This window comes from Mixophyes fleayi, chromosome 3, assembly GCF_038048845.1.
Source record: "Mixophyes fleayi isolate aMixFle1 chromosome 3, aMixFle1.hap1, whole genome shotgun sequence".
NCBI classification, from domain to species: Eukaryota; Metazoa; Chordata; class Amphibia; order Anura; family Limnodynastidae; genus Mixophyes; species Mixophyes fleayi.
The window spans coordinates 274979515-275001803 of NC_134404.1; the positions used below are offsets into that span (position 1 = coordinate 274979515).

The following is a 22289-nucleotide window of genomic DNA, read 5'->3' on the forward strand; positions in this document are numbered from 1 at the left end:
TTGGTTTAGACTCAGGACAAGTGGGGAATAAGATAATAATGAGAGGGGTGGGCTAATGGAACACAGGTAGGCAAATTTTTCAGCAATAGATCACATTTAATGCACAAGGATCAACTGTACTTTTCTGAACCATCTGGCAAATGCATGCACACCGTAAGCAGGTACAAGAGTGTGAATATGGTAACATAAATTGTCTCATCGGACAGATTTCTACAGTGCACTGCCTGTCGCAATTAACTCTTTGAATAAAGTATAGCGTTGCTGATAAAGAGCTGTTGGTAATCTCACACATTCTAGACTCTAATGATATAGGTCGCAAGGTAATCCAGACATTTCTGGTTGGAAACATATGCATTTAAACAGAGAAAACTAACAGCTTTCTCCTATGTAAATCCCTAAAATCCCACAAGAATGTTGAGGAAAATATATCTTTATATCTTTTAATGTTTCTTTTTCCAGTCTTAATATTTTCAAAATACACTTTTACAACTAAATAATGTATATATGTTGTGGCTGGACAAATTCCTTGGTGGAAAGGCCATAAAAGACAGGACATCAAAACTGAAGGAGCCGCAAACTTTCTATTATTTTATTATTTTATTACTTTTTTATATACTCCCACAAGTATGAAAAAGTGAATCAATGGTCATTTGAATTACTGATATAGTACATTTTCTTTTTATACACATGGTGGAGTTATATAAATTTTCAAAATACCCGCTGAGCCGCGTCCGAAACGGGCGAGAGACATATTGCGCATATTTTTTTTACAGAAGTAACGATAAAGAAGCGCGTTCACAATGTTCTTAGGAACATCGCGGACAACTGAATCGGCCCGATGTATTTGATACCATTTGGGCCACAGATTTCTGTTGACTTTGTGGGATAAAAATGTAAAATCCGATACTGATTGCTATCATATAGTAAACTACTTTGTGTTACCTGAAGAGTTTTAAAGTATCATATATCACTTTGTTGATAAATCTTATTTAATTGCAAAATTTGTGGTGTAGCTTTGAATTTCAACATACCAAATAAATAACAGGGATTTCATGGCACAACATTCTATGAAAATAATAAAGAAAAGTATTACTTGCCAGGTAGACCAGACATATACTCTCGAATCCTTGGAGACAAGATAGATAGTACACACCCATGTTCCTCTACTAGATACTTTGATGTTAGCAGCATTTGGCACACAGTATGATAGATTGACAGCATGATACACAATAGAAATGTTTGACAAAAGTATGGAATTAATTTACTAGCACAAATCCATTTTCATGCTATAAATCACAAATCCTTGTAGGAAAATTTTCTTTCTAAGATTAGTATTTTTATCACTTTTACTTTTGGTAATTACAGATGCTTGAAAATGTAGAAAAAAATTAATTTGAATTTCCTGCTCGTGTTCAAGGTTCCCTGTTTACATTACAATTTGTTTTGGTTTTTTTCAATATTCTTACTTTGAAACACCAAATAATTAAATTAATAGTAAATAATAATAATAATAATAATAATAATAATAATAATAACAAATAATATACGTTGAACTGTAAACTATTTTAAAACAGTTTCTAAATAAATCTGTCAAATCAGATGATCTAAAAATTGTGACGTAATTGTGAAAGGAGGCTGTGCAAGGGTGCAGGAAATGGGAGATCTGAACAAGGTGACTCAACACTTCAAATTATAGAGTAACCTTTACTTAAAAGTAACTGGTATGAATCTGTAAATGCTGCAAATAAGGTCTCCCAAGATTAAAAAGGTGTGAATTGTCCTTAGAAAGGTAATGACCATATGATGAGAAGGACCCAGGTAGATCCTGCCTATTAAATCAGATTATATAACTCCCTTATTAATTGATTTACCTAACTTCAATATTTTCCTTCATCACAATATCACCTCCTTAAGTACAAAGGATTTTTTGCCTGCTTCAGAGGTCGGTCCCACCTAACACCATCAAACCCGTGAAACATTGTCTTTGAAGGTACCCTTTGCATACTACCAAGCTCCCTTACCAATGAAGGGATAACTCACCTAAACTAAGACCCTCCAGGACCCCCATGCAGGAAGCAGAGTTGGCTCCTCAAATCTGGGCAGCCCACCACACACTAACTACTTTCCCCATACCATCCTGATATTGTTAAGACTCTGTCCTTATTCTGAATTAGGCCTGTAGTACCTTTGTGCTACCAGAAGTGCTGCTGTTATATCTGGACAGTTTCTCCTTGCCTACACGGGGTTCAACCCTCATCATCTGATCTGGATTATGATCACCTGGGTCAGGCCTTTTTAAGACTGCCTTTCCTACAGACTAGTGCCAGATCACTTGTCTCTGCTGCTGGTCTCTGTGATACTTCTGTTAGGATCCTGACTTCTCCCTGGCATTTGACTCCAGCTTTGTTCCATCATCCTGCACCTCCTCTTGTGACCCAGACCCCGGCTTCATTTGACGTTTCTCCCGCTTAGCCCCTGTTATATTGTGGATCTCTTGCCTTCTGACCCCTGACTTGCCTGACCCTTTTGGCTACCCTGTGCCTCATGCCTCCTGACTAACCTGGTAATTTAGTCTCCTTGTGCCTGTACTTCTTCTGCTAAACATGGTAACCTGAATGTGCACTTCACCTGTGCCTGGTCTCCAACTCATCTGCTAATCCTGGTAACCAGCATTAACAAGTACTTTTGTTCCTGTCTGCAATATATCTAAGCAACATTATCAAGTACTTTTGTTTCTGTCTGCAAATATATCTTACCAGCATTATCTGTTTTACATATGGACTTGTGATAGCTGTATTACCATTGACTGCATTTTTTTTATAACCTGTGTGACTAGTTTTCAAAATAAAGATACTCTACTTGCATTTTTCAACTATTCTCTGTTGTTTTCATGCTGGGAACCCTAACAGATATCATATATTCAGACCAATCTCTGTAAGATGCATCCTATTGCACTCCCACATTTTAGTTGTAAGCCTCAAACTTCGTCAGCAGTCATTTAGTTTTATTCTTGGCCTGATCCACCATTTCTTGCCCTACTACCATTTGCCTATTAGTTCCCATACCTACAACAGTGGCGTCACTGAGGGATTAATTGACACCACTCCCAAATCATTTACTCACTGTAGTAATTATCATTTCTTTATGCCTGCTGTATATTGACACCGCAATATCCCATTATACCCCGTAGGCCTAGCACCCAGGCCCGGCGCTCCCATTAGGCAAGGTTAGGCACTTGCCTAGGGCGCCGGGCTCTGGAGGGTGCCTGGAGGGCGCCACAGAATGGTAAATTACTTTAAAACTGTGCGGCGACCGCTGACCATACCTGTCACGGCTGCCGCACAGCATTCAGATGCACAGGGGAGGGGGGAAGAGGCTATTGCTCACCACCGCCACCTCTCTGCTCCATCTCCTCCCCTCCATTCACTAGTGTCAGTGAGTGGAGGGGAGGAGACGGAGCAGAGAGGCGGTGGTGCTGAGACAAGGTAATGAAAGACGGGGTGAGGGGGAGGAGGGAGGAGGGCGCCGATTTTGTAATAATGCCTAGGGCGCCATGGACCCTAGCACCGGCTCTGCTAGCACCTGACATCCACCTCTCATTTTGCCATTCCATTTGTTTTGACTGCTGCTCGACGTGCAGTCCAAAATACATAGGAGTGTCCCCTTATCCACACCAGAAACTGTACTGGATCTGATCTGATGCTGGATATGAGTAAATAAAATAAAACATAACATGAAATAATCACTTTTTTATATGAAATAAGTAACAATTACATGTGCATGTGTACATGTACATATTACATACTGATTTAAAAACAAAAATCTGCACAGATCTCATTATCTCTTTTCCTTGTCTCCTTCATTACAACATAGCCCCACATTATCTTATTGCTACTAAATAAGCTCATGTAAACAAGCAATTCACCACCTTTTACTTCTTGTATACTCATATGTTTAACAACTAGAACCTCATGTATGATTTCCATATTCCAATTTGCATAATCAATTTATCACTTAATCCCCACCTGGCAATCCCAATTCTGAAAGAATATGATTAACTCTTGACAAGCCCAGCTTGGTCATACACCATCTGATAATATTTATAACCTGAAAACAAGATAAAAAAGAAAAACTATTACACACGTTTAATAAGTGAGCTCTCTCTCACAGGACATAAACTCTCATACTCCATCCAGGACATAAACTCTCATACTCCATCCAGGACATAAACTCTCATACTTCATCCAGGACACTAAGGTGCACATCTGACAGGATGGCACTGCAAAGATTCACAAGTTCTCCTGTATATTATCCCAGGGCCATCTTAACAACATTATGGGCCCCCGGGCAAAGCAGTGCACCGGGGCCCCTAGATATAGATATAGATATAGATATATAGATGTATACAGATACAGATATAGATATAGATATAGATATAGATATATAGAGATAAAGATAGATAGATGTACTTGCTCAGTGACCCTTGAAGGTTTTTTTTGCAGGTTTTTTTCTTTTGCAGGATTATTTATTCTCATTTAGAGCCGTGCCTATGGGGCCCCCTTGCCCGTGGGGCCCCCGGGCAGCTGCCCATTGTGCCCAATGGAAAAGTTGGCCCTGTATTATCCATCTTAGACACTCTTAAGAGCAAATGTAAAGCTTCCCTTGACTGCTGCATGTGACACCGCTGTGACTCAATGTTATATGTTATTGACTTGTATACTAATTACTAACTCCCCTATTCTCAATGCTCAAAAGAAGGCCAGATAGAAAGCCAACCAAAACATATTGATTTCAACTCTAAAGTGCATATCTACCCCAATATTACACCCATCACCTTACAGTTTTCATAAGACACAGGTTTCCTGTCATCACTTCTCACTTTGCCCTTTCTATAGCCTTTTGTGACTTGACCCATACATTGTTTTGTCAGGCCCTTTACTTCCTGAAATTTAAAAAACAATGCTAACCACTGGTTCACCTATGCCAGCGCCATTCTCCACAGTATTAATCCTAGATGCTCCTGTCATTAACCACCACCTGTGATACCCAGGCCATTAATATGTGCCACTAATGCCATATTGCCCATACACCCCCTGTCATCAATAGCTGACTCTTCTTCAAACATTTTTCAAAATTAACCCTGGGCAAATGCAACCATGTTCACTTGCCTCTGGCACCAGCAAACAGCTGGCAAGAAATAATGGCAGTGCCATTTTAGCGATTAATCCTGTGTTACCCATTCTACTGACCATCTCACATTCCATCATTATCCTTGGAAATATCCTTCAGCATTGGGAATGAATAAATGCAGTGAACAATTAGTAACCATCTCAGCTTGCCAGACTGAACTCCCATTGTAATTACTTAAGAATTTTTCCAATATCTTTAAATCCTCCCATCACTTTCTCTGCTACACACTCCAACTGTCCTTCTTACCTCTGTGGTTAATCATTAGTCTCATTGAGATGATTTGTGTCACAAAATATAGCATTGTGAGGTTTCCTGTCTCCAGGTGAAATCTCTCCACCACTGATCATCATTGCATGTCCTCCATATGGTTACAAGCCTTCACATTACTCACTTCTAACTAATCTTTCCTTGCCACCCTTTCAACTGGTACCAATCTTTAAGGACTTGCAGACATCTAGTTGCATGAGTAATGGCTAGTGCCTGGACCCCTCTGGACCATCTCCCTGCAGAATGTACTCCACAGTTGCTCCCAAAAGATCCTCACTAGGGATGCTCTGTATGAAGCATTGAACCTGCGGGATGAAGGACTTAGGTACTCCAGCCTTGACCACCTGGCACTTGATGGAGGATGCGGCCTGGATTGACATGCTCCGCTCCATGTTCAGGCCCCAAAGTGCGGTCTGAAGCCACACTTCGCCTTTATCAAGAGCAGTACCCCTCAGTAGAGCCAAAGCCTCCACAATATTTGTCATGGTATAAAATGATCACTTAGGAGAGCCAATGTTTAGATGCTGTCATGTTATACATTTACGCCTTAAACCTTACCTTCTATCTATCTTTGCTTATTCCAGGGTCTTCTATATTTTCATTCAATTTTATCTGTAATAGTTTTCCGCCATGCCTGCCAGGTTAATTTACAACTTAAGGGCACATTTTGAATTTCACATGATGCTTAAAGGGAAGGACAAAACCTATAAGTTAAATTGCTAAAATTGCAGTTTAAAGTGTTAACAAAGTACAGAGAATTAACAAATTGTACCTTCCCAAGTTGATCATCTCTTCAGAAACAAAAAAAAAATGACAAAAGACTAAGGGCTAGATTTACTAAGCTGCGGGTTTGAAAAAGTGGGGATGTTGCCTATAGCAACCAATCAGATTCTAGCTATTATTTTGTAGAAGGTACTAAATAAATGAAAGCTAGAATCTGATTGGTTGCTATAGGCAACATCCCCACTTTTTCAAACCCGCAGCTTAGTAAATATAGCCCTAAGGGGTAAATGTATTAAAGTCCGTTTTTTTCAACTCGCCGGAAATCGTCGAGTTGACAGCTAGAATTTAAAGCGGCACTGCCTTGTAAAGGGAAACTTGTCTTTACAAGGCAGCGCCGCTTTAAATTTTAGCTGTCAACTCGCCGATTTCCGGCGAGTTGAAAAAAACGGACTTTAATACATTTACCCCTAAATTTACTTAACAAAATACTGCAATGTGCACAGATACACAGCTACTCCTAGCATCCTTTCATATTTTAATTTCATATTATAATTCTACATTTTCCCAAAGAAGCCTTTGTCCTCTATTTTTAACACTGATGCTTTGTATGCTGAGACGCATAGGCAACATACTTATAGATAGGTACACTTTGATTTGTAGTTTTTCTGTTACATAATTCTATAGTAAGTTAGTGTTCCCAAGCTCGCTCAAAATAAGGATCTATAGTTAGGACTTCTGGCTATTTCAAACATCTCTGGTTTCTCAAAAATCCAAATATATATTTTTAATTAACAGTCACACATTGAAATTGCATGATGCTTGCTATAATGAGCAGTTTACTCTCACTCTAAAACAAACCATAGCTTAGCTGACATTTTTTTTGGGCCAAATCTACACTCTACACAATATACTTTTGCAATGAAAAATAGCTGTTATGTAAAATAGCTGCATGTTGTTCTCTGGTATATCCGCTATGCTTACAAAAATTGTATATTTATTATATTTTAAACAGATACCGAACAATATTGCAATGACTGCATATTGCTGTATTAACTTATTTATTGCAACAGAGAACTGTCAGCATCACAAAATACACCGATCAGCCACAACATTAAAAACACCTGCCTAATATTGTGTAGGTCCCCCTCTTGCCACCAAAACAGCAGGAACTCCACAAGACCTCTGAAGGTGTCCTGAGGTATCTGGCACATAGACATTATCAGCAGATTCTTTAAATCCTGTTAGTTGGCCACCATGGCGTGGACTTGTTTTTCCAGCACATCCCACAGATGATTGATTGGATTGAGAGCTGGGAAATTTGGAGGCCAAGTCAACACCTTGAACTCTTAGTCATGTTCCTCAAACCATTCCTGGACAATTTTTGCAGTGTGGTAGGGCGCAGAATCCTCCTGAGAGAAGCCACTGCCATCAGGGGTGTTCTTGGTCTGCAACAATGTTTAGGTAGATGGTACGTGTCAAAGTAACATCCACATGAATGCCAAGACCTAAGGATTCCCAGCAGAACATTGCCCAGAGCATCACACTGCCTCCGCCAGCTTGCTTTCTTCACATTGTACATCTTGATGCCAACTCTTCCCCGGGTTAACGGCACATACGCACCCAGCTGTCAACATGATGTAAAACAAAACATGATTCATCAGATCAGGCCACCTTCTACCATTGCTCCATTGCCCAGTTTTGGGCAATAAACCATTGTTACCGCTTTCGGCGGTGGACAGGTGTCATCTTGGGCACTATGACTGGTCTTCAGTTAAGCAGCCCCCTGCGAGCTCTGACACCTTTCTAATATAGCCCGCATTAACGTTTTTAGCAATTTGTTGTACAATACCTCTTCTTTGGGATTGTACCAGACGACTTATCTTTCACTCCACACGGGCATCAATGAAACTTGGGCACCCATGACACTGTTGCTGGTTCACCGATTGTACTTCCTTGGACCACTTTTGATAGGTACTAATCACTGCATACCGGGAAAACCCCAAAAGAACCGTCGTTTTGGGGATGCTCTGACCTAGTTGTATTGCCATCACAATTTGTCCCTTGTCAAAGTCGCTCAGATCCTCATACTTGCCATTTTTCCTGCTTCCAGCACATTTACTTCAAGGACAGACTGTTCACTTGCTACCTCATACATCCCACCCTTGACAGGTGCCATTGTAACAAGAAAATCAATGTTATTCATGTCATTTGTCAGTGATTTTAATATTGTGGCTGATTGGTGTATATTCACTCTTGCCGGTTTAATTGTGAACTGCATTGGTGTAAAATCAAAGCTTCTTAATCTTAAATTATTTTCATTTTTTATATTTCACTATTGTACTTCAATTGATGACACATACGTTATAGTAATAGAGGGGATAAATTATTGTAGATTATTCAGGAAATAATGTTATATTATATTATGTAGTATTATATAGTTTATAACATGTTTGTTGCTTTCTCTTACAGTTGCTTTACCTTTTTCCTATGATGAAGGAGAAAGTTATTGCAGTTTTATTGGGTAAGTTCTTTGACAAGCCACAATATTTATATACATATATTGTAGAGGAGGTTGGACTAGATTATATTGCCTCATGACCTGATAATGAGTGACTAGTGCCACCTTCCATGTACCTGACCAAAACTGGGGAGTTGTACAAAATGGCATAGACATGTGGAGTACCTAGGGCAGTAAAATGGTTTGTGGGTAGGCTACCCTACTGCCAAGATACTACAGTAACCATTTATTTATATAGCGCCACTAAGTCCGCAGTGCTGCACAGAGAACACACTCACATCAGTCCCTGCCCTAATAGAGCTTACAGTCTAAATTCCCTAATACACACAGACCAAGAGAGACTAGGGTCAATTTAAGAGCAGCCAATTAACCTACTAGTATGTTTTTTGGAGGAAACCACGCAAACACGGGGCGAACTTACAAAGTTCACACAGATAAGGCCATGGTTGGGAATCAAACTCATGTCCTCAGTGCTCTGAGGTAGAAGTGCTAACCACTAAGCCACCATGCTGCGCATGTGGAAAGCAGCAGTTTTTGAAGCTTTGTTTTAATTGTTTATTTTGTCTATATTTAGAAAGCCTATCTAAGGTATTTTATTTTCTTTACTACCGAGGGCGCCGTTTATAGACCTGTTCTCGATACCTGCATTGGATATGGTCTCGACTGTTCAGGTTGAAATGTTTAGATGTCTAAGGGAAAGAGGCTGTAAAACACTGCCTCATAAATCCTGGTTGGCTGATGAAAGTCACTAATCAGGAAAGGATGATTCCCTCATTCCTAATGGAAAGAGTTGGATCTGGATAAAGTCCATTGAACACGCTGAGCTCCCTTAGAAGTAGAAGCTCAGGGATTGTGAGGGAGTTAGTGCTGATGACCTTTTGATATATTCTTCTACCCTCCTGGATTTAATGCATTTTTTTTAAAAGCTAACCTAAGCAGCACTTACTGCTACTATTCCAGTTCAATATTTCAAGTAAAGCGTTTGTGAACAGATGCAGCACAGAGACACATATTCACCTGTCAGTAACCGTGTCCATTGCAGGTGCCTGAAGCCAGCTGCAAACACACACTAGTGATGAAGATGGGCGCCAGCACTAGCTAGCATCTGATTGGCTGATAGTAGATTCACCTCTGAGCATAGGAGTTGGCTGATCCACTGCATTACTATTGCCCTCTCACAATTATCATTTCAGCCACAGCCCCACATGGGTCAGTGTAATGATGCTCTTTGTGGCATCATCAACAAAGTACAATTATGAGAATAATAAGATCCAGACAGATTCTTACTCAAAGTTACTTAATTTCCTAACACATAAGCAGGGGCGTAACTTCCGCCAGAGCAGCATATGCAGCTGCTTTGGATCCTACATGTCCATCTGCTACTGAGGGCTGCTCTGCTTTTCTGAGCACGAGTAGGAGCCAGAACATACAGAGTGAAGCAGTTTTGGTTTTTCATCTCCACTGCAGTGGAGTTGGATTGTCAGGTGTATCCACAAACCTGCAAAGCTGGGGACAGATTCATTTTTCAGGTCCTGTTTCAAAAACTGCTAAGTGGGCTTACACCTTGAAGTGTGGCAGGCAGCAAGGTAGGTGCACTTGTGCATATAAAGAAGCCCCGCAGATGCACAATTTGCGTGGTTTGTAAATAACCCTTGTGTAACAAAAGAACATGCCTGGAAAGCCCAGGAGCTGGTCCTATACACACTGGCAGCCCAATTGATACGGCTACTGCCAGGTTTATATGTGTCTTTATCCCGGTCTGCATCTGTTTATAATTACGTGAACATTCCTTAACTGTATTTGTCATACGTTAGTCTTCCTCCCCATTCCTGCCTTCCAGTCTCAAATAGGCACAAGTATCAGATTATCAGATGCAAGCAAATCTGCATACGTACATATATACAAGCAGCTTGTTTGTGGACATGCGTAGTACAAATTTGCAGATTTTACGCTAACAGGCATACATCCAACTCAGCATCAGACTAATTATTTCTGCAAGTTGTTATCCATCAGTCCAACATGAACCTACCGTCTTTAAAAAACTGGTGGGCGTGATTCATTAAGGAGAACAAAGCAAAAAAAAAACTAGTAACTTTGCACCTTGGCAAAACCATGTTTTGGAGGGGGAGGTAAATTTAAAATGTGGGGACAGATTTATAGTTGGGGTAGGGCATGTCCTAGATCAACTTTAAATTTCAGTGCAAACATAAAGCTATCAAGTATTTGTGTGTTACATGAAAAAGCAGCCAGTATGTTCTTTATGTGCAAAATAATAAACTTATTAGCACCCATTGCATTGTAACATGGTTTTGTCCAGGAGCAAATTTACTCCTTTTCTTGCTTTGCTCTCCTTAATGAATCAGGCTCGGTATCTGTACTATTCACATTTTTCTGTTCACAGTCAAGTTTCACGATGATTTATTTAAAGATATAGCTATTTTGTATGCATGTAATAAATTTGTGTTTTTTCCCTTAGTTTTGATCCTGGCTTGCACTTGTGTATCTTCCAAGAAGAATAGAAAGAATAGGCAACGTATGTTTTAGTGATGATGGTTAAGCTGGTAATGTACATGCAATATGCACATATTATAATAAGTACTACTTTACCATTGGTAAACAGCTACAGTGCCCCCTAATGGTCTTAATGATGTAAAACAACATTATTAATTTTCTAGTCAAAAGTACATTAAACATTCTGCTTGTAAGATAAGATATACTTTTAATAACTACTTTATATTTATTTACTGTGCAGCATTATAGTCTAAATAAGAAAAAATACCTACAAAATAAATTTATTAGGGTGTTGTCCTAATTTACTAATAATGAATTATCTTCCACACTGCCAGAGATCTGTTACCGTTCCCTTGCATAAGTCAGTGCTATTTTAATAAACCTGCTGACTCCCAGTTCTTACCATAGTTGAATTCCATTTAATTTCACACAGCGTAGACACAAAGTATTGTGCGCAGTGCTTTTATCAGTATCTAAATTCACCATTGTTTTGATGTGGTGTGATGTGATCTGATACATATTAAAAAAATTATTGAATAAAAGCAGCATTCAATTTGTAATAAAAGTGAATCACCATGAAAGAGTGAACATGTCACTTTAAATGTAAAAATTGGACAATGCTATAATTTTCCATAAAATGAACAAAAAACTCAAAATCATTTTGTATGTTTACAGATATTGTCAAAGATGTATTGCTAATTATAAGAGTATTATATTCGGACAGGCAGCGGTGTCACCAGTTTTTTAAATAACACTATCTAGTGGGGTTTTTCAGCCAGTCTGTTACCAATCTGTCTACAAATGTTATGTTCCATACAAATACTACTATGTTAACATAACTGAATATTTTGTTTATTTGTTTTATATCCTTTATTTGGTGCATACCACAACTAAAAAAAAATAGTCAACAAGAGCAATGATCTTATATTTTTCCTGCCCTCAACACATACACCAGAAGACAGCCCATTGTGATAGACACCAACATGGCGGTCCCCAGTCTGAACATTGTTAAACTTAAATTGTTAACGGCTCTGCTCTAGAACTGTAGAGACACTATTGTAAATTGTATTATCTATTTGCACAGATGTGCCTCACATTGACTGTGAGGTCAAAGCAGGGAAGATAGTCAACCCAGAATTCCTCGCAAAATGCCCTGCTGGATGTCAAGATGGGAAACATCGTATTTATGGCACAGACATCTATTCTTCTTTCTCCAGCATTTGCACGGCTGCAATCCACAGGTCTGCAGGTTTGAATGTATGATAAATAATTCTCCTGTATGTGTGATCAGCAATATGAACCTTGCTGCTAAATACTCCGATGTTCTAAATAGGAAAATAAACAAATCTGCTTGTTATACTGTCAAATTTCTACAATGAGGCAGAAAGGCTTTTAATGTGTACTCAGATGAGGCCACTTGACCAGTTATGAATACTGAGACTATTATTTTATTAGTACCTGTGTTCTTTATGGGCAGTGATAATTCAGAAAACCTGTCAAAGCATTGAGCAATTTCATCTGGCAATTTGACCATTTAGGGTCAAATTCCCCAACATTGCTACATGTGTCACTGCAAACTTATGGTCCTGATCAAAGTCCAAATATGATTCTTCACTTGTTAATCCAGTGAGAGTAATTGCACTAATTATTATTATTATTATTATTACCAATTATTTATATAGCGCCACTAATTCCACAGCACTATACAGAGAACTCACTTACATCAGTCCCTGCCCCATTGGGACTTACAGTCAAATTCCCTAACATACAAACGGGTCAATTTGTTAGGAGCTAATTAACCTACCAGTATGTTTTTGGAGTGTGGGAGGAAACCAGAGCACCTGGAGGAAACCCACGCAAACACAGGGAGAACATACAAACTCCTCACAGAGAACGCCTTGGTTGGGAATTGAACTCATGACTCCAGTGCCGTAAGGCAGAAGTTCTAACCACTTAGTCACCAGCTTGCCCATATAATCTTCTTACTCAGCACAGCTGCTGAAGCCACAAGTTTGACAGATCCATTTTCAACACAGAGACCACTGTTTGTGCAGGTCAAGTCTACACTTCTTTATCCAATGTTAGACTTTACCATAAGATTAGGATCAAATGCTATAATGATAGATTATGATAACTGATCGCAAAATTGCATTCAAGGTAACATCCAAGATCAAATGTTTGTGTTTTATTTACCAGACAAAATAATGTCAATATTTTTTTGCCAGTGGTGTAATTGACAACTCGGGAGGAAAGATTCTTGTTCGAAAGGTTGCTGGGCAGTCTGGCTACAAAGGAAGTTTCTCAAACGGTGTGCGGTCCTTGTCTCTCCCACGCTGGAAAGAGTCATTTGTTGTAGCAGGTAATAGTTAACAAATTGGTGATATAAAGATGTTTCCTAATATAAAACAATAAAATAAAAAATTGTTGCTTTACTATTTCATTAATTTCAGTATTTTGATTGTGATATTGCCTTTACATAAAATCCTAATTTGCTGACGCTATATAAATAAATGTTGTTGATGATGATAATGATAATAATTTACTCTTTCTAAAATTTTTACGCTGGAAAACATTTTTCTAACTTTGGTCTTGCATACTGGTAGAAAATGCTTGGTCTATTAGTACGTGTCCTAATTTGCACTAGTGTTTCTCCAGTTTAAATGCATCATTTTAAGTTTGCTACATTGGATGTTATGTGTCACCGAGCAGTTCACATGCCTCATTAACCTCTACGTTTCACTTGAGTTAAGACATAAACATAAGTTACAGTCAATTTCCATTGATTTCAATATACAACTTTAGTTTTAGGAAAACCTGACAGATTGTATTACTCATTTTAGTAATGTTAGTATGATTATTTAATAGAATTATTTTTGATCTGTGTACCCAGAAGGTAAAGGAAAGAAAGGTGTCACATATCCCACTGTTCTTGAATACGTTGAAGTCAAAGGTAAGTTTTTTTCAAATAAATCTTTATTTAAAATGGGCACGCAATAGAATAATATTGTCACATAAATGCTTGTATAACAGAATTAGATACACTTCTTGTTTTTAAAAAAATAATATAAATCAATATGTTAAAAGTAGTTATATCATGGCACAAAACATATTGCATCTTGTGGCCTTACAGTGATATTTGGCTCAACATATATTTTTAGAAAGTGTTATTTTTAGGAGTAACCCAGCAAAAATAAAAGTAAACTCCAAGCATTCAACTTAAATAAGACAACAAAATGGATTTAGACTGTAAGCTCCAATGGGGCAGGGACTGATGTGAGTGAGTTCTCTGTACAGTGCTGCAGAATTTGTAGCACTATATAAATAACTGATGATGATGATGTCTTGTAGAAACTGTACAGAGAGAAGCACGGCCCATAATTGTAACCACAACAATTCAATCTACTACTGTCACCACTACCCCTCCAACCACAACTCCAGAACCTACAACTCCACAGCCCACCACAACACCAAAGCCTACAACCACCACCACGGTCACCACCACAGCCAGTCCATATAGGACAAGGCCACCCCTGGTACGAGTAAGAGATACAGGTCAGTATGCTGGGATAAAATCATAAAACACATTCTGCTCTGTTAATATGACATGTCTGATTGATAATAATTTTCTGTATTTAAAGAAGATTTGTGACACAGCACTGCACTATTGCATATGTTATAATTTCTGAAACTATAAGGGCCTGATGGAAGGTCCACATGTCTGTGCATCAGACATGTGGCAGCTTTGACTGTCGGACAACAGAACTTTAGATACAGAAGTTTCGACATATTGCACACAGTAGTGCTATGTGGTTGCATGTATCACAATTATTCACACCATGGCTAGTGTTGTAGTAATGCAGTAGTAGTGAAGTATTATAGCAGTGCAATAGTTCAAACCACTAGTTCTGAACTATCACCTCTCTAAACACACATGCATGAACTAACACTATTAGTTATGGCTGTTTTAAGGCATTGTACATTCCATCATGACGTTGTCATTGCCTTAATCATTTTCATAAATTTCAAAATAGTCAGAAATAAAATAATATTTGAAGATGACAGTGTAATAAAGTCAAAATGTTGCTCTATTAACAGTGATTTATCATCTCCTACATGTACTCCAGACCTCCACAAGACCTAAAAAAAACATTAATTGTAACATTAATTAATTAATGTAATGTTGTAAGACATATGACCTATTATATCTGGGAATCAGTTTGATTCGGTTCTATTTCTTGACATCTTGGGGGAGATTCAATATGGAGCGAGTTGTCTCCAGAACGTCCGCAGAGACACCTCATGCCGATGTTATTTCTGGAATCGACGCTCATTTTTGGGGTGCGAGGAAAAATGAGCAGAGATTCCTTCCATAATTGCCGGTGATGTGTGCAGTACTATATCCGTGCACCACATCGCCGCCAGTTGAATCTCCCTCCATGGGTCCAGGTAATTTAGGGAAATACAAAATGGGAAATATGGCACTAGACTAATGCCTGCCTGGTGGCTGATATTTTGAAAGTTTGGGGCTTCTTTATAAAGCTCTGGTGTTGTTTATCCTACAAACATTTTTCCATCCAAAATTATGTTTTCATGTCTCATCTTTATATTCCTGAGAAATCAATGTTGTTTTCCACTCTTCTTAATTTCTGTCAGGAAAACATCAGACTTTAGCTTATGTCATTTCCTACATCATGTATTATGTTTTATTATACCGAATTTCACTTTTGCAAAGCAGATTTGAACTGTTTTATAAATAGTCTGTGAAAGGTTACAATACTATGCTTGACAAACATATCTAACATAATAGTATGCTCATTATTTCAGAGCTTTAGAACTATGTCCCTGTGTTAGTCAGATCATAAAATGTTTATTATTTCAGAAATATTATCCGTTTTAATAGTGCAATTTTGTTTTCCACTTAGCTGCAAGTAACATCCACCCAGCATATTCTTCTGTTGCTGCTGCTTCATCAAGTAAGTGGATGGGGAAGGATATTTTTTTACTATTCATTAGAGGTTTGGTATGAATTCTATCAAGTTTGTGTTTTATACATTTGTGTACACTCTTACGTCTATTTCAGGGCAAGCAGTGCCCGCTGTTCCAGGAAGAGTGCCAAATCAAGGTATGCCCTGTTTTCTACTGTTCTATATCTTTAATGTGATTAATCTTTAACCAACCAGAACTGATCAAAATAAATTGTTTTAAAGTTGTCAGGTCTCCAACAACCTATTCAAGCAGTCGACATATACCCAGGAGTAATCCAGGTAAGAATGTTTTCTTTAAAGTGGAGGTCATGAGGAGACTGTAGACTTTCCTTGCAGGTTCATTTCTAAAGCAGGTTACAATGGATGTTACATTGCTAGAACGTAATACACACTCGACTGGGTACCTGTAACCAGACATATGTAAACAGCAGCAGAACTGAGACTGACATCCCCTTCCTCTGTCACCACCCCGCTCAACATACAAGTGGTAGAGTTTGATTGGTGAGGCATTCTGACTGGCCATTTGAGGCAGGGGCACATAGGAACCTAGATATACCCAAAAAAAAATACCTACTATAATTTCTGATAATGTAGGTCACTTACAGATATAGCAAACTTTAAATTAACATTTAACCATAGGCATACGCATGTTGTCAGCAAAACTGCCCATGCCGCCAGCACTCTGAATAGCTGACAGTACCAATGAGTATGACGCCCTCCCCTTCACCTCGTACCCTATTATCTCCGCCTGTGGAGGAGCTAAGGATGGAGCAGTGCAGTGAGTTGTACATGTACTATATAAATACACCATCATGGGGGCACTACTGCTAGGCATAATACGTATGAACTTGGGGCACTTCTAGTGAGGTGGGGCTTGATGGGGAATATGATGACATGGGGGAAGATTGGATGAGACATGATATGAGGTGAGATTGGGGGGGCATGTTGATGAGAGGGGGGATTTTTTACATGAAAATAGTGGTAGACATGCCTCCTGGGTGGTGCTAAAAACCCCCTCTCTGCTGCACCACGGTACAGTGTGTCCTTCTCAGATTTCCCTGGGTGTCCACCTTAATGGCATGCATCTATGTATTTAACACATCACAAGGTATTAGGTAACATTTTGTCCCCCTCCATAAGGTGACATATATCACTGCATGGCTATAGCTCTGTCAGTGAACTTGCAACACTGTAGTCACTGTTTTAGATTCATATTGTTATTACAACTAGAACAGTATGTATCATTACACATAGGTGGCATATTCAATTGTTGCCGTTTCCCGCGGCGTTAAATATATTACCGTTATTACAGTAATTCTAAGCCAGATTTTAGCTCGCAGCTCCCTGAACTACGAGCTGAAATCCAGTGTTAAAGGTATCGTAATACCGGTATTTACGCGCACTATGACCGTAATGACAATAATAGTGCACATGCAGCGTTACTTTTACATGTAACGCCAACAATTGAATATGCCCCATAATTCCTTAATCCAGTTTCAGTTCTGTATTGTGTTCTCTGTACAAATGCTAATTTTATGTTGGTGGGAAGTAAATGATTACTATCATTACTTACTGTAACCTGTACAGTGAAACCCATTACTTTGGGGGCAAGGAGGGCTTCAGTTATTCCAATTACTTATCACATTTAAAGAGAAAGTGTTTGCAGACAAATCCATCTCTGTACTCACTTGCATGTTCCGTAACATTGTTCTGAATTGCAAAGCTACAGTCAACTGAGAACTGGGTGTGAAAATATTTGTGAGCTTATATTATATACTATATGATTATAATAATACATTTGTTAATTTTCCCAATGTTACCATGCATAAAATACACAATAAAATGCATCACCGCGTGAAATGGATATATAGTCTTACCCTTGCCAATAATAATTGAATGATTTTTTTGTGTTACAATTTTGACAGGTGCCAGTAGGATTCAACAGATTTTAGCTGAAAAAGCAATCCAAGCAAACCCTAGTAAGTGACACAGAACAACTGAGGACAAGGTGTTTATATAGTATTATATGATGTCAGCAGCAGTTGCAAACAGGAGAAAAAGTTAACTCAGTAAAAAATATTTGATAAATGTTACAAATACCAAATTAAGATAAGCTTAGCCCAGACATTGGTGAGACGTTTAGCCACATTCCATAGATATGTTAGTTTAGTTGCCATCAAATGTTTAGATCCCAATGCAAACTTGAGCTTCTACATTTCCGTGCAAAGGATGACACCACCCAATTGGTGATGGGGGTCATTGTTTTCCCACTTACCCAATTGAATCCAAACCAACAGGCTTATACTCAATTGTTTAATTGAGTATAAACCAAGGCTGACTTTATTCTAAGACAGGGGGTAAGGCAGAACTTCAGTAGAATTTAAAGATTCTGAGAATAAAGGTTATATCTCAGAAAAAGGTGAATTTGGGAACTTATAAAGAAATGGAAGTTGCTCAAATCAATTTATAGGCTATAGCAGGTGCATGAAAGGGTGGGGTTATCCTAAAAGGATCAAACACAGACAAATACCCCAGCAAACTGCTAGAGCCAACAACAGATCTGCTATTTCTACTGTAGATAAAAATGCAAAAGTCTCAGTTGCACACATTTGCAAATGTATGTTGAAGCCACCCATCACTCCACGGTGCTTTTGCTAATAGGGTGGTCCTACTCTAAACAATGAGAGTCCCATATAACCCCACCCTTTCATGCACCTGCTATAGCCTATAAATTGATTTGAGCAACTTCCATTTCTTTATTTGTCTGAGAGGCATGTTGGTGTCAGTAGCTGAGGGGGAGTGCTGACATAGCAGGTGCATGAAAGGGTGGGGTTATCCAAAAAGGATCAAACACAGACAAATCCCCCAGCACACTGCTAGAGCCAACAACAGATCTGCTATTTCTACTGTAGATAAAAATGCAAAAGTCTCAGTTGCACACATTTGCAAATGTATGTTGAAGCCACCCACCACTCCACGGTACTTTTGCTAATAGGGTGGTCCTACTCTAAACAATGAGAGTCCCATATAACCCCACCCTTTCATGCACCTGCTATAGCCTATAAATTGATTTGAGCAACTTCCATTTCTTTATTTGTCTGAGAGGCATGTTGGTGTCAGTAGCTGAGGGGGAGTGCTGACATTGGATTGCTATTTGGAGGCTTCTGGGGTGCCTCTTTGGTAAGTTAGCTCTCAATTTAAAAACACATATGTATGGCCCAAATATATGGGACTCTCATTGTTTAGAGTAGGACCACCCTATTAGCAAAAGCGCCGTGGAGAGGCGGGTGGCTTCAACATACATTTGCAAATGTGTGCAAATGAGACTTTTGCATTTTTATCTACAGTAGAAATAGCAGATCTGTTGCTGGCTATAGCAGTGTGCTGGGGGGATTTGGCTGAATTTGGGAACTTAAAATCATGTTGTAAGTTCCAAATTGTTAGTATGTGGGGTCCAGTCCCTAGGAGACAAGACAATGGGTGGCGCATACAAGGGATGTGGTTTACACTTTAGACCGTGCTAGGTCCCCTTTCAACTCCTTAACTTTCCTATCAAACAAAAATGCAATGCTAGGGGAACCACTGTTGTGTGTAGCAAGCTCCCCATTCACAAGCAAAGTAGAGACCTGACTGCATGTGACAGTCCCCCAAAATCAGTACTGTCCGACTAGAATCAGGATAGTTGTCAGGATATGTTTCTATCTGTTCTTGGAGCTTCCATTACTTGCATTCTAAGCTCAGTTGCTGCTTGTCGGCATCCTGGAATGTTGGGGCTCTGTTTGAAAATGGGACAGGTGCTACTAATCTTCTGCAAAGCTGAGCAACAAGTAAACACTCTATCCTTCCTCTACCAAATCAGACCCAACATTAAAATAATAGCATTTACATTTAAAAATTAGGCCTCCTTCCACCCAACTAATCCAACATTTATTTAATAACATTCACATTTAAATAATAGGTCTTCTTCCTCCAACCAGTCCTTTTGTTGAGGTGGAGAAGCAGGAGGAGGTGAAAAAAAATAAGGGGGAGGGCCACGTGACCAGGGAAGAGGGAGCATGTATCAGCCCAGGGCTGGCCCATGCTGTACAGAGAATAAGGCTGAGCAGCTTGGGTTATTAAGTCCAACCCTAGCATTGTGTGTCTCCTGATCCCACAGGACCAGCCACCTCAGTTGTCAGAGAAGTCAGCATACAGCAGCCAGAATGCAAGTACCCACAAGATAGCAGAAATACTAAATATCTGTGGCGGGAAGTATTGTGCTGACGGGATGGATAGGGTCATCAGGTGAAAAACCTGCGAGATTTAACCCCTCACAATGAGTATAACAAATCCATATACTGTATAGTACAATAGTTGCCCACTTTTATAGAATTGACTTAACTCACCAACCATAATCAGCTTAAAATGCATACAATTCAAAACACAATATAGAAAAATGTGAAAAAGAATACAAACACAAACTTTATTTATTTAATTGGAAAACATAAACATTATGAAGTTTAATGGAAACATAATGTTATCACATGCTAAAAGTGTGAATCTAAAATAGCCACCTAATAGCACATATAAGAAGTATGAGTAATACATTGCACATATAGGGCCTGGTTCATTAAGGAACGTAAATCCGGATATGTACTGTATTTTACGTTAAATTTCTCTGCACATGTCCAGAAACAAACTATAGCCAGAGAACGCAAAGGTATATAATTCCTCTTCGAGTGCAAAGGACACTTATGACAGCCTACAATTTCATGTGTGGAACAGGGAGAGGAAGGGTCGTATCGCAGAGCCGTAACTAAAATTTTAGCACCTGGGGCAAGTAGGGAAAAATTACATCCCCCTAGCCCTAAAATGGAAAAAAAAAAACCTAAAATATTCCATATCCTGCGCCACCCTTCTGCTTTGCGCCCTGGGCGGTTGTCCCTCTCACACAGCCCTAGTTAGGGCCCTGGGCTTATGCACGTAGTCAATGTACAGTAATGGCATCACTCGATTTAAGCTTTGGGCATCTCCAAGGTACGTGTTTTTCTGTTGTATCACTTGCAGCATCAACAGGTCAGGTGTAAGTGCCGACTGATAGTGATGACGGTCGCTTATACATGCTAGAACATGTGTTTGCAATCAGGAGCAACTGTAAAAATACATTTTATGTACAGTAGACATTAATAATATCCTGATAAATGTATTTCATGGGTAAAAAAATTAAAAAATAAGATTCTTTTTTTTTTTTTTAAATGCTTTATCATTAATGACTATGTTAATAACAGGTGGCAATAATTGAATATTTTTTTCTGTACGTTCTGCAGGGACTTTATATTCCACATATGAAAAAATCGTATCCTGCAGTGTTGTCTGTCAGAGCAGAGTGCACTTAGGCCTGTATACAACAAGAGACAAATTCTGTTCGCTTTAAAATAAAACCCCCACAGAATACTTTCATTTTGCGTGCCTTAATGAATTAGGCTCAGATAGTTTTAGAACATACTTATGACATTTTATTATCTATAAACTCCACAATATTCTTCCTTTTTCTCACTCAGTAAACAATTATAGGAATAAAACTCACAAATTCTCCTGATCTAGGTGCATATAGGATAATAAGTATTGAATAATATAGCTACTGCTAAATTACACGGCAGAACCAAGTCTTGACCATACTATAATTTCTATTTATAAGGTATGCCAAAACGTGAGTGGAACAGTCGAGTAAATGTTCCAGTTGTACAACGCAGACCAGCAGGTATGGTAATAATCTGAAAATACACAAATTGATATATTTTGATTGTTTAGCTATTCATAATAACTGAATAACAATCATTTCACTCCCATAGTTCCGGAGAGAAGCAATGTTGCGCCTAATACTGGACATAGCTGGTCATCAGACACACGTGATTCTCAAGATAGAGGTTTGAATTGTTTCCGTTACTGACAGTAATTATACTATTTCATATGTGTACATTTGATTGTGACAGTTAATGGGACACAGCAGTGACACATGGACAGAATGCTAAGGTCCATAAATATAAGTGAAAGTAGCTTGCTGCAGTTAATAATGAAGAGGGTGCTAGAGGATGCCTAAAGATCAATCAAATAGC

The 22289-nt window shown here is 38.8% G+C and overlaps 1 protein-coding gene across 5 annotated transcripts in view; it reads left to right on the forward strand.

Annotated features, from left to right (window-relative positions):
- The window catches only part of VIT (vitrin), a 108234-nt gene that overhangs the window by 44146 nt on the left and 41799 nt on the right, over window positions 1-22289 (forward strand). For all 5 annotated transcript variants that reach the window (XM_075203630.1, XM_075203631.1, XM_075203632.1 and 2 more), the window contains exons 2-13: window positions 8650-8701; window positions 11175-11231; window positions 12294-12450; window positions 13435-13568; window positions 14100-14159; window positions 14558-14761; window positions 16132-16182; window positions 16290-16331; window positions 16417-16473; window positions 18120-18173; window positions 21872-21934; window positions 22026-22100. In XM_075203630.1, the coding sequence (XP_075059731.1) occupies window positions 8668-8701; window positions 11175-11231; window positions 12294-12450; window positions 13435-13568; window positions 14100-14159; window positions 14558-14761; window positions 16132-16182; window positions 16290-16331; window positions 16417-16473; window positions 18120-18173; window positions 21872-21934; window positions 22026-22100 (988 nt within the window). In that variant the 5' untranslated portion in view covers window positions 8650-8667. The remainder of the gene's footprint in view (window positions 1-8649; window positions 8702-11174; window positions 11232-12293; window positions 12451-13434; window positions 13569-14099; window positions 14160-14557; window positions 14762-16131; window positions 16183-16289; window positions 16332-16416; window positions 16474-18119; window positions 18174-21871; window positions 21935-22025; window positions 22101-22289) is intronic.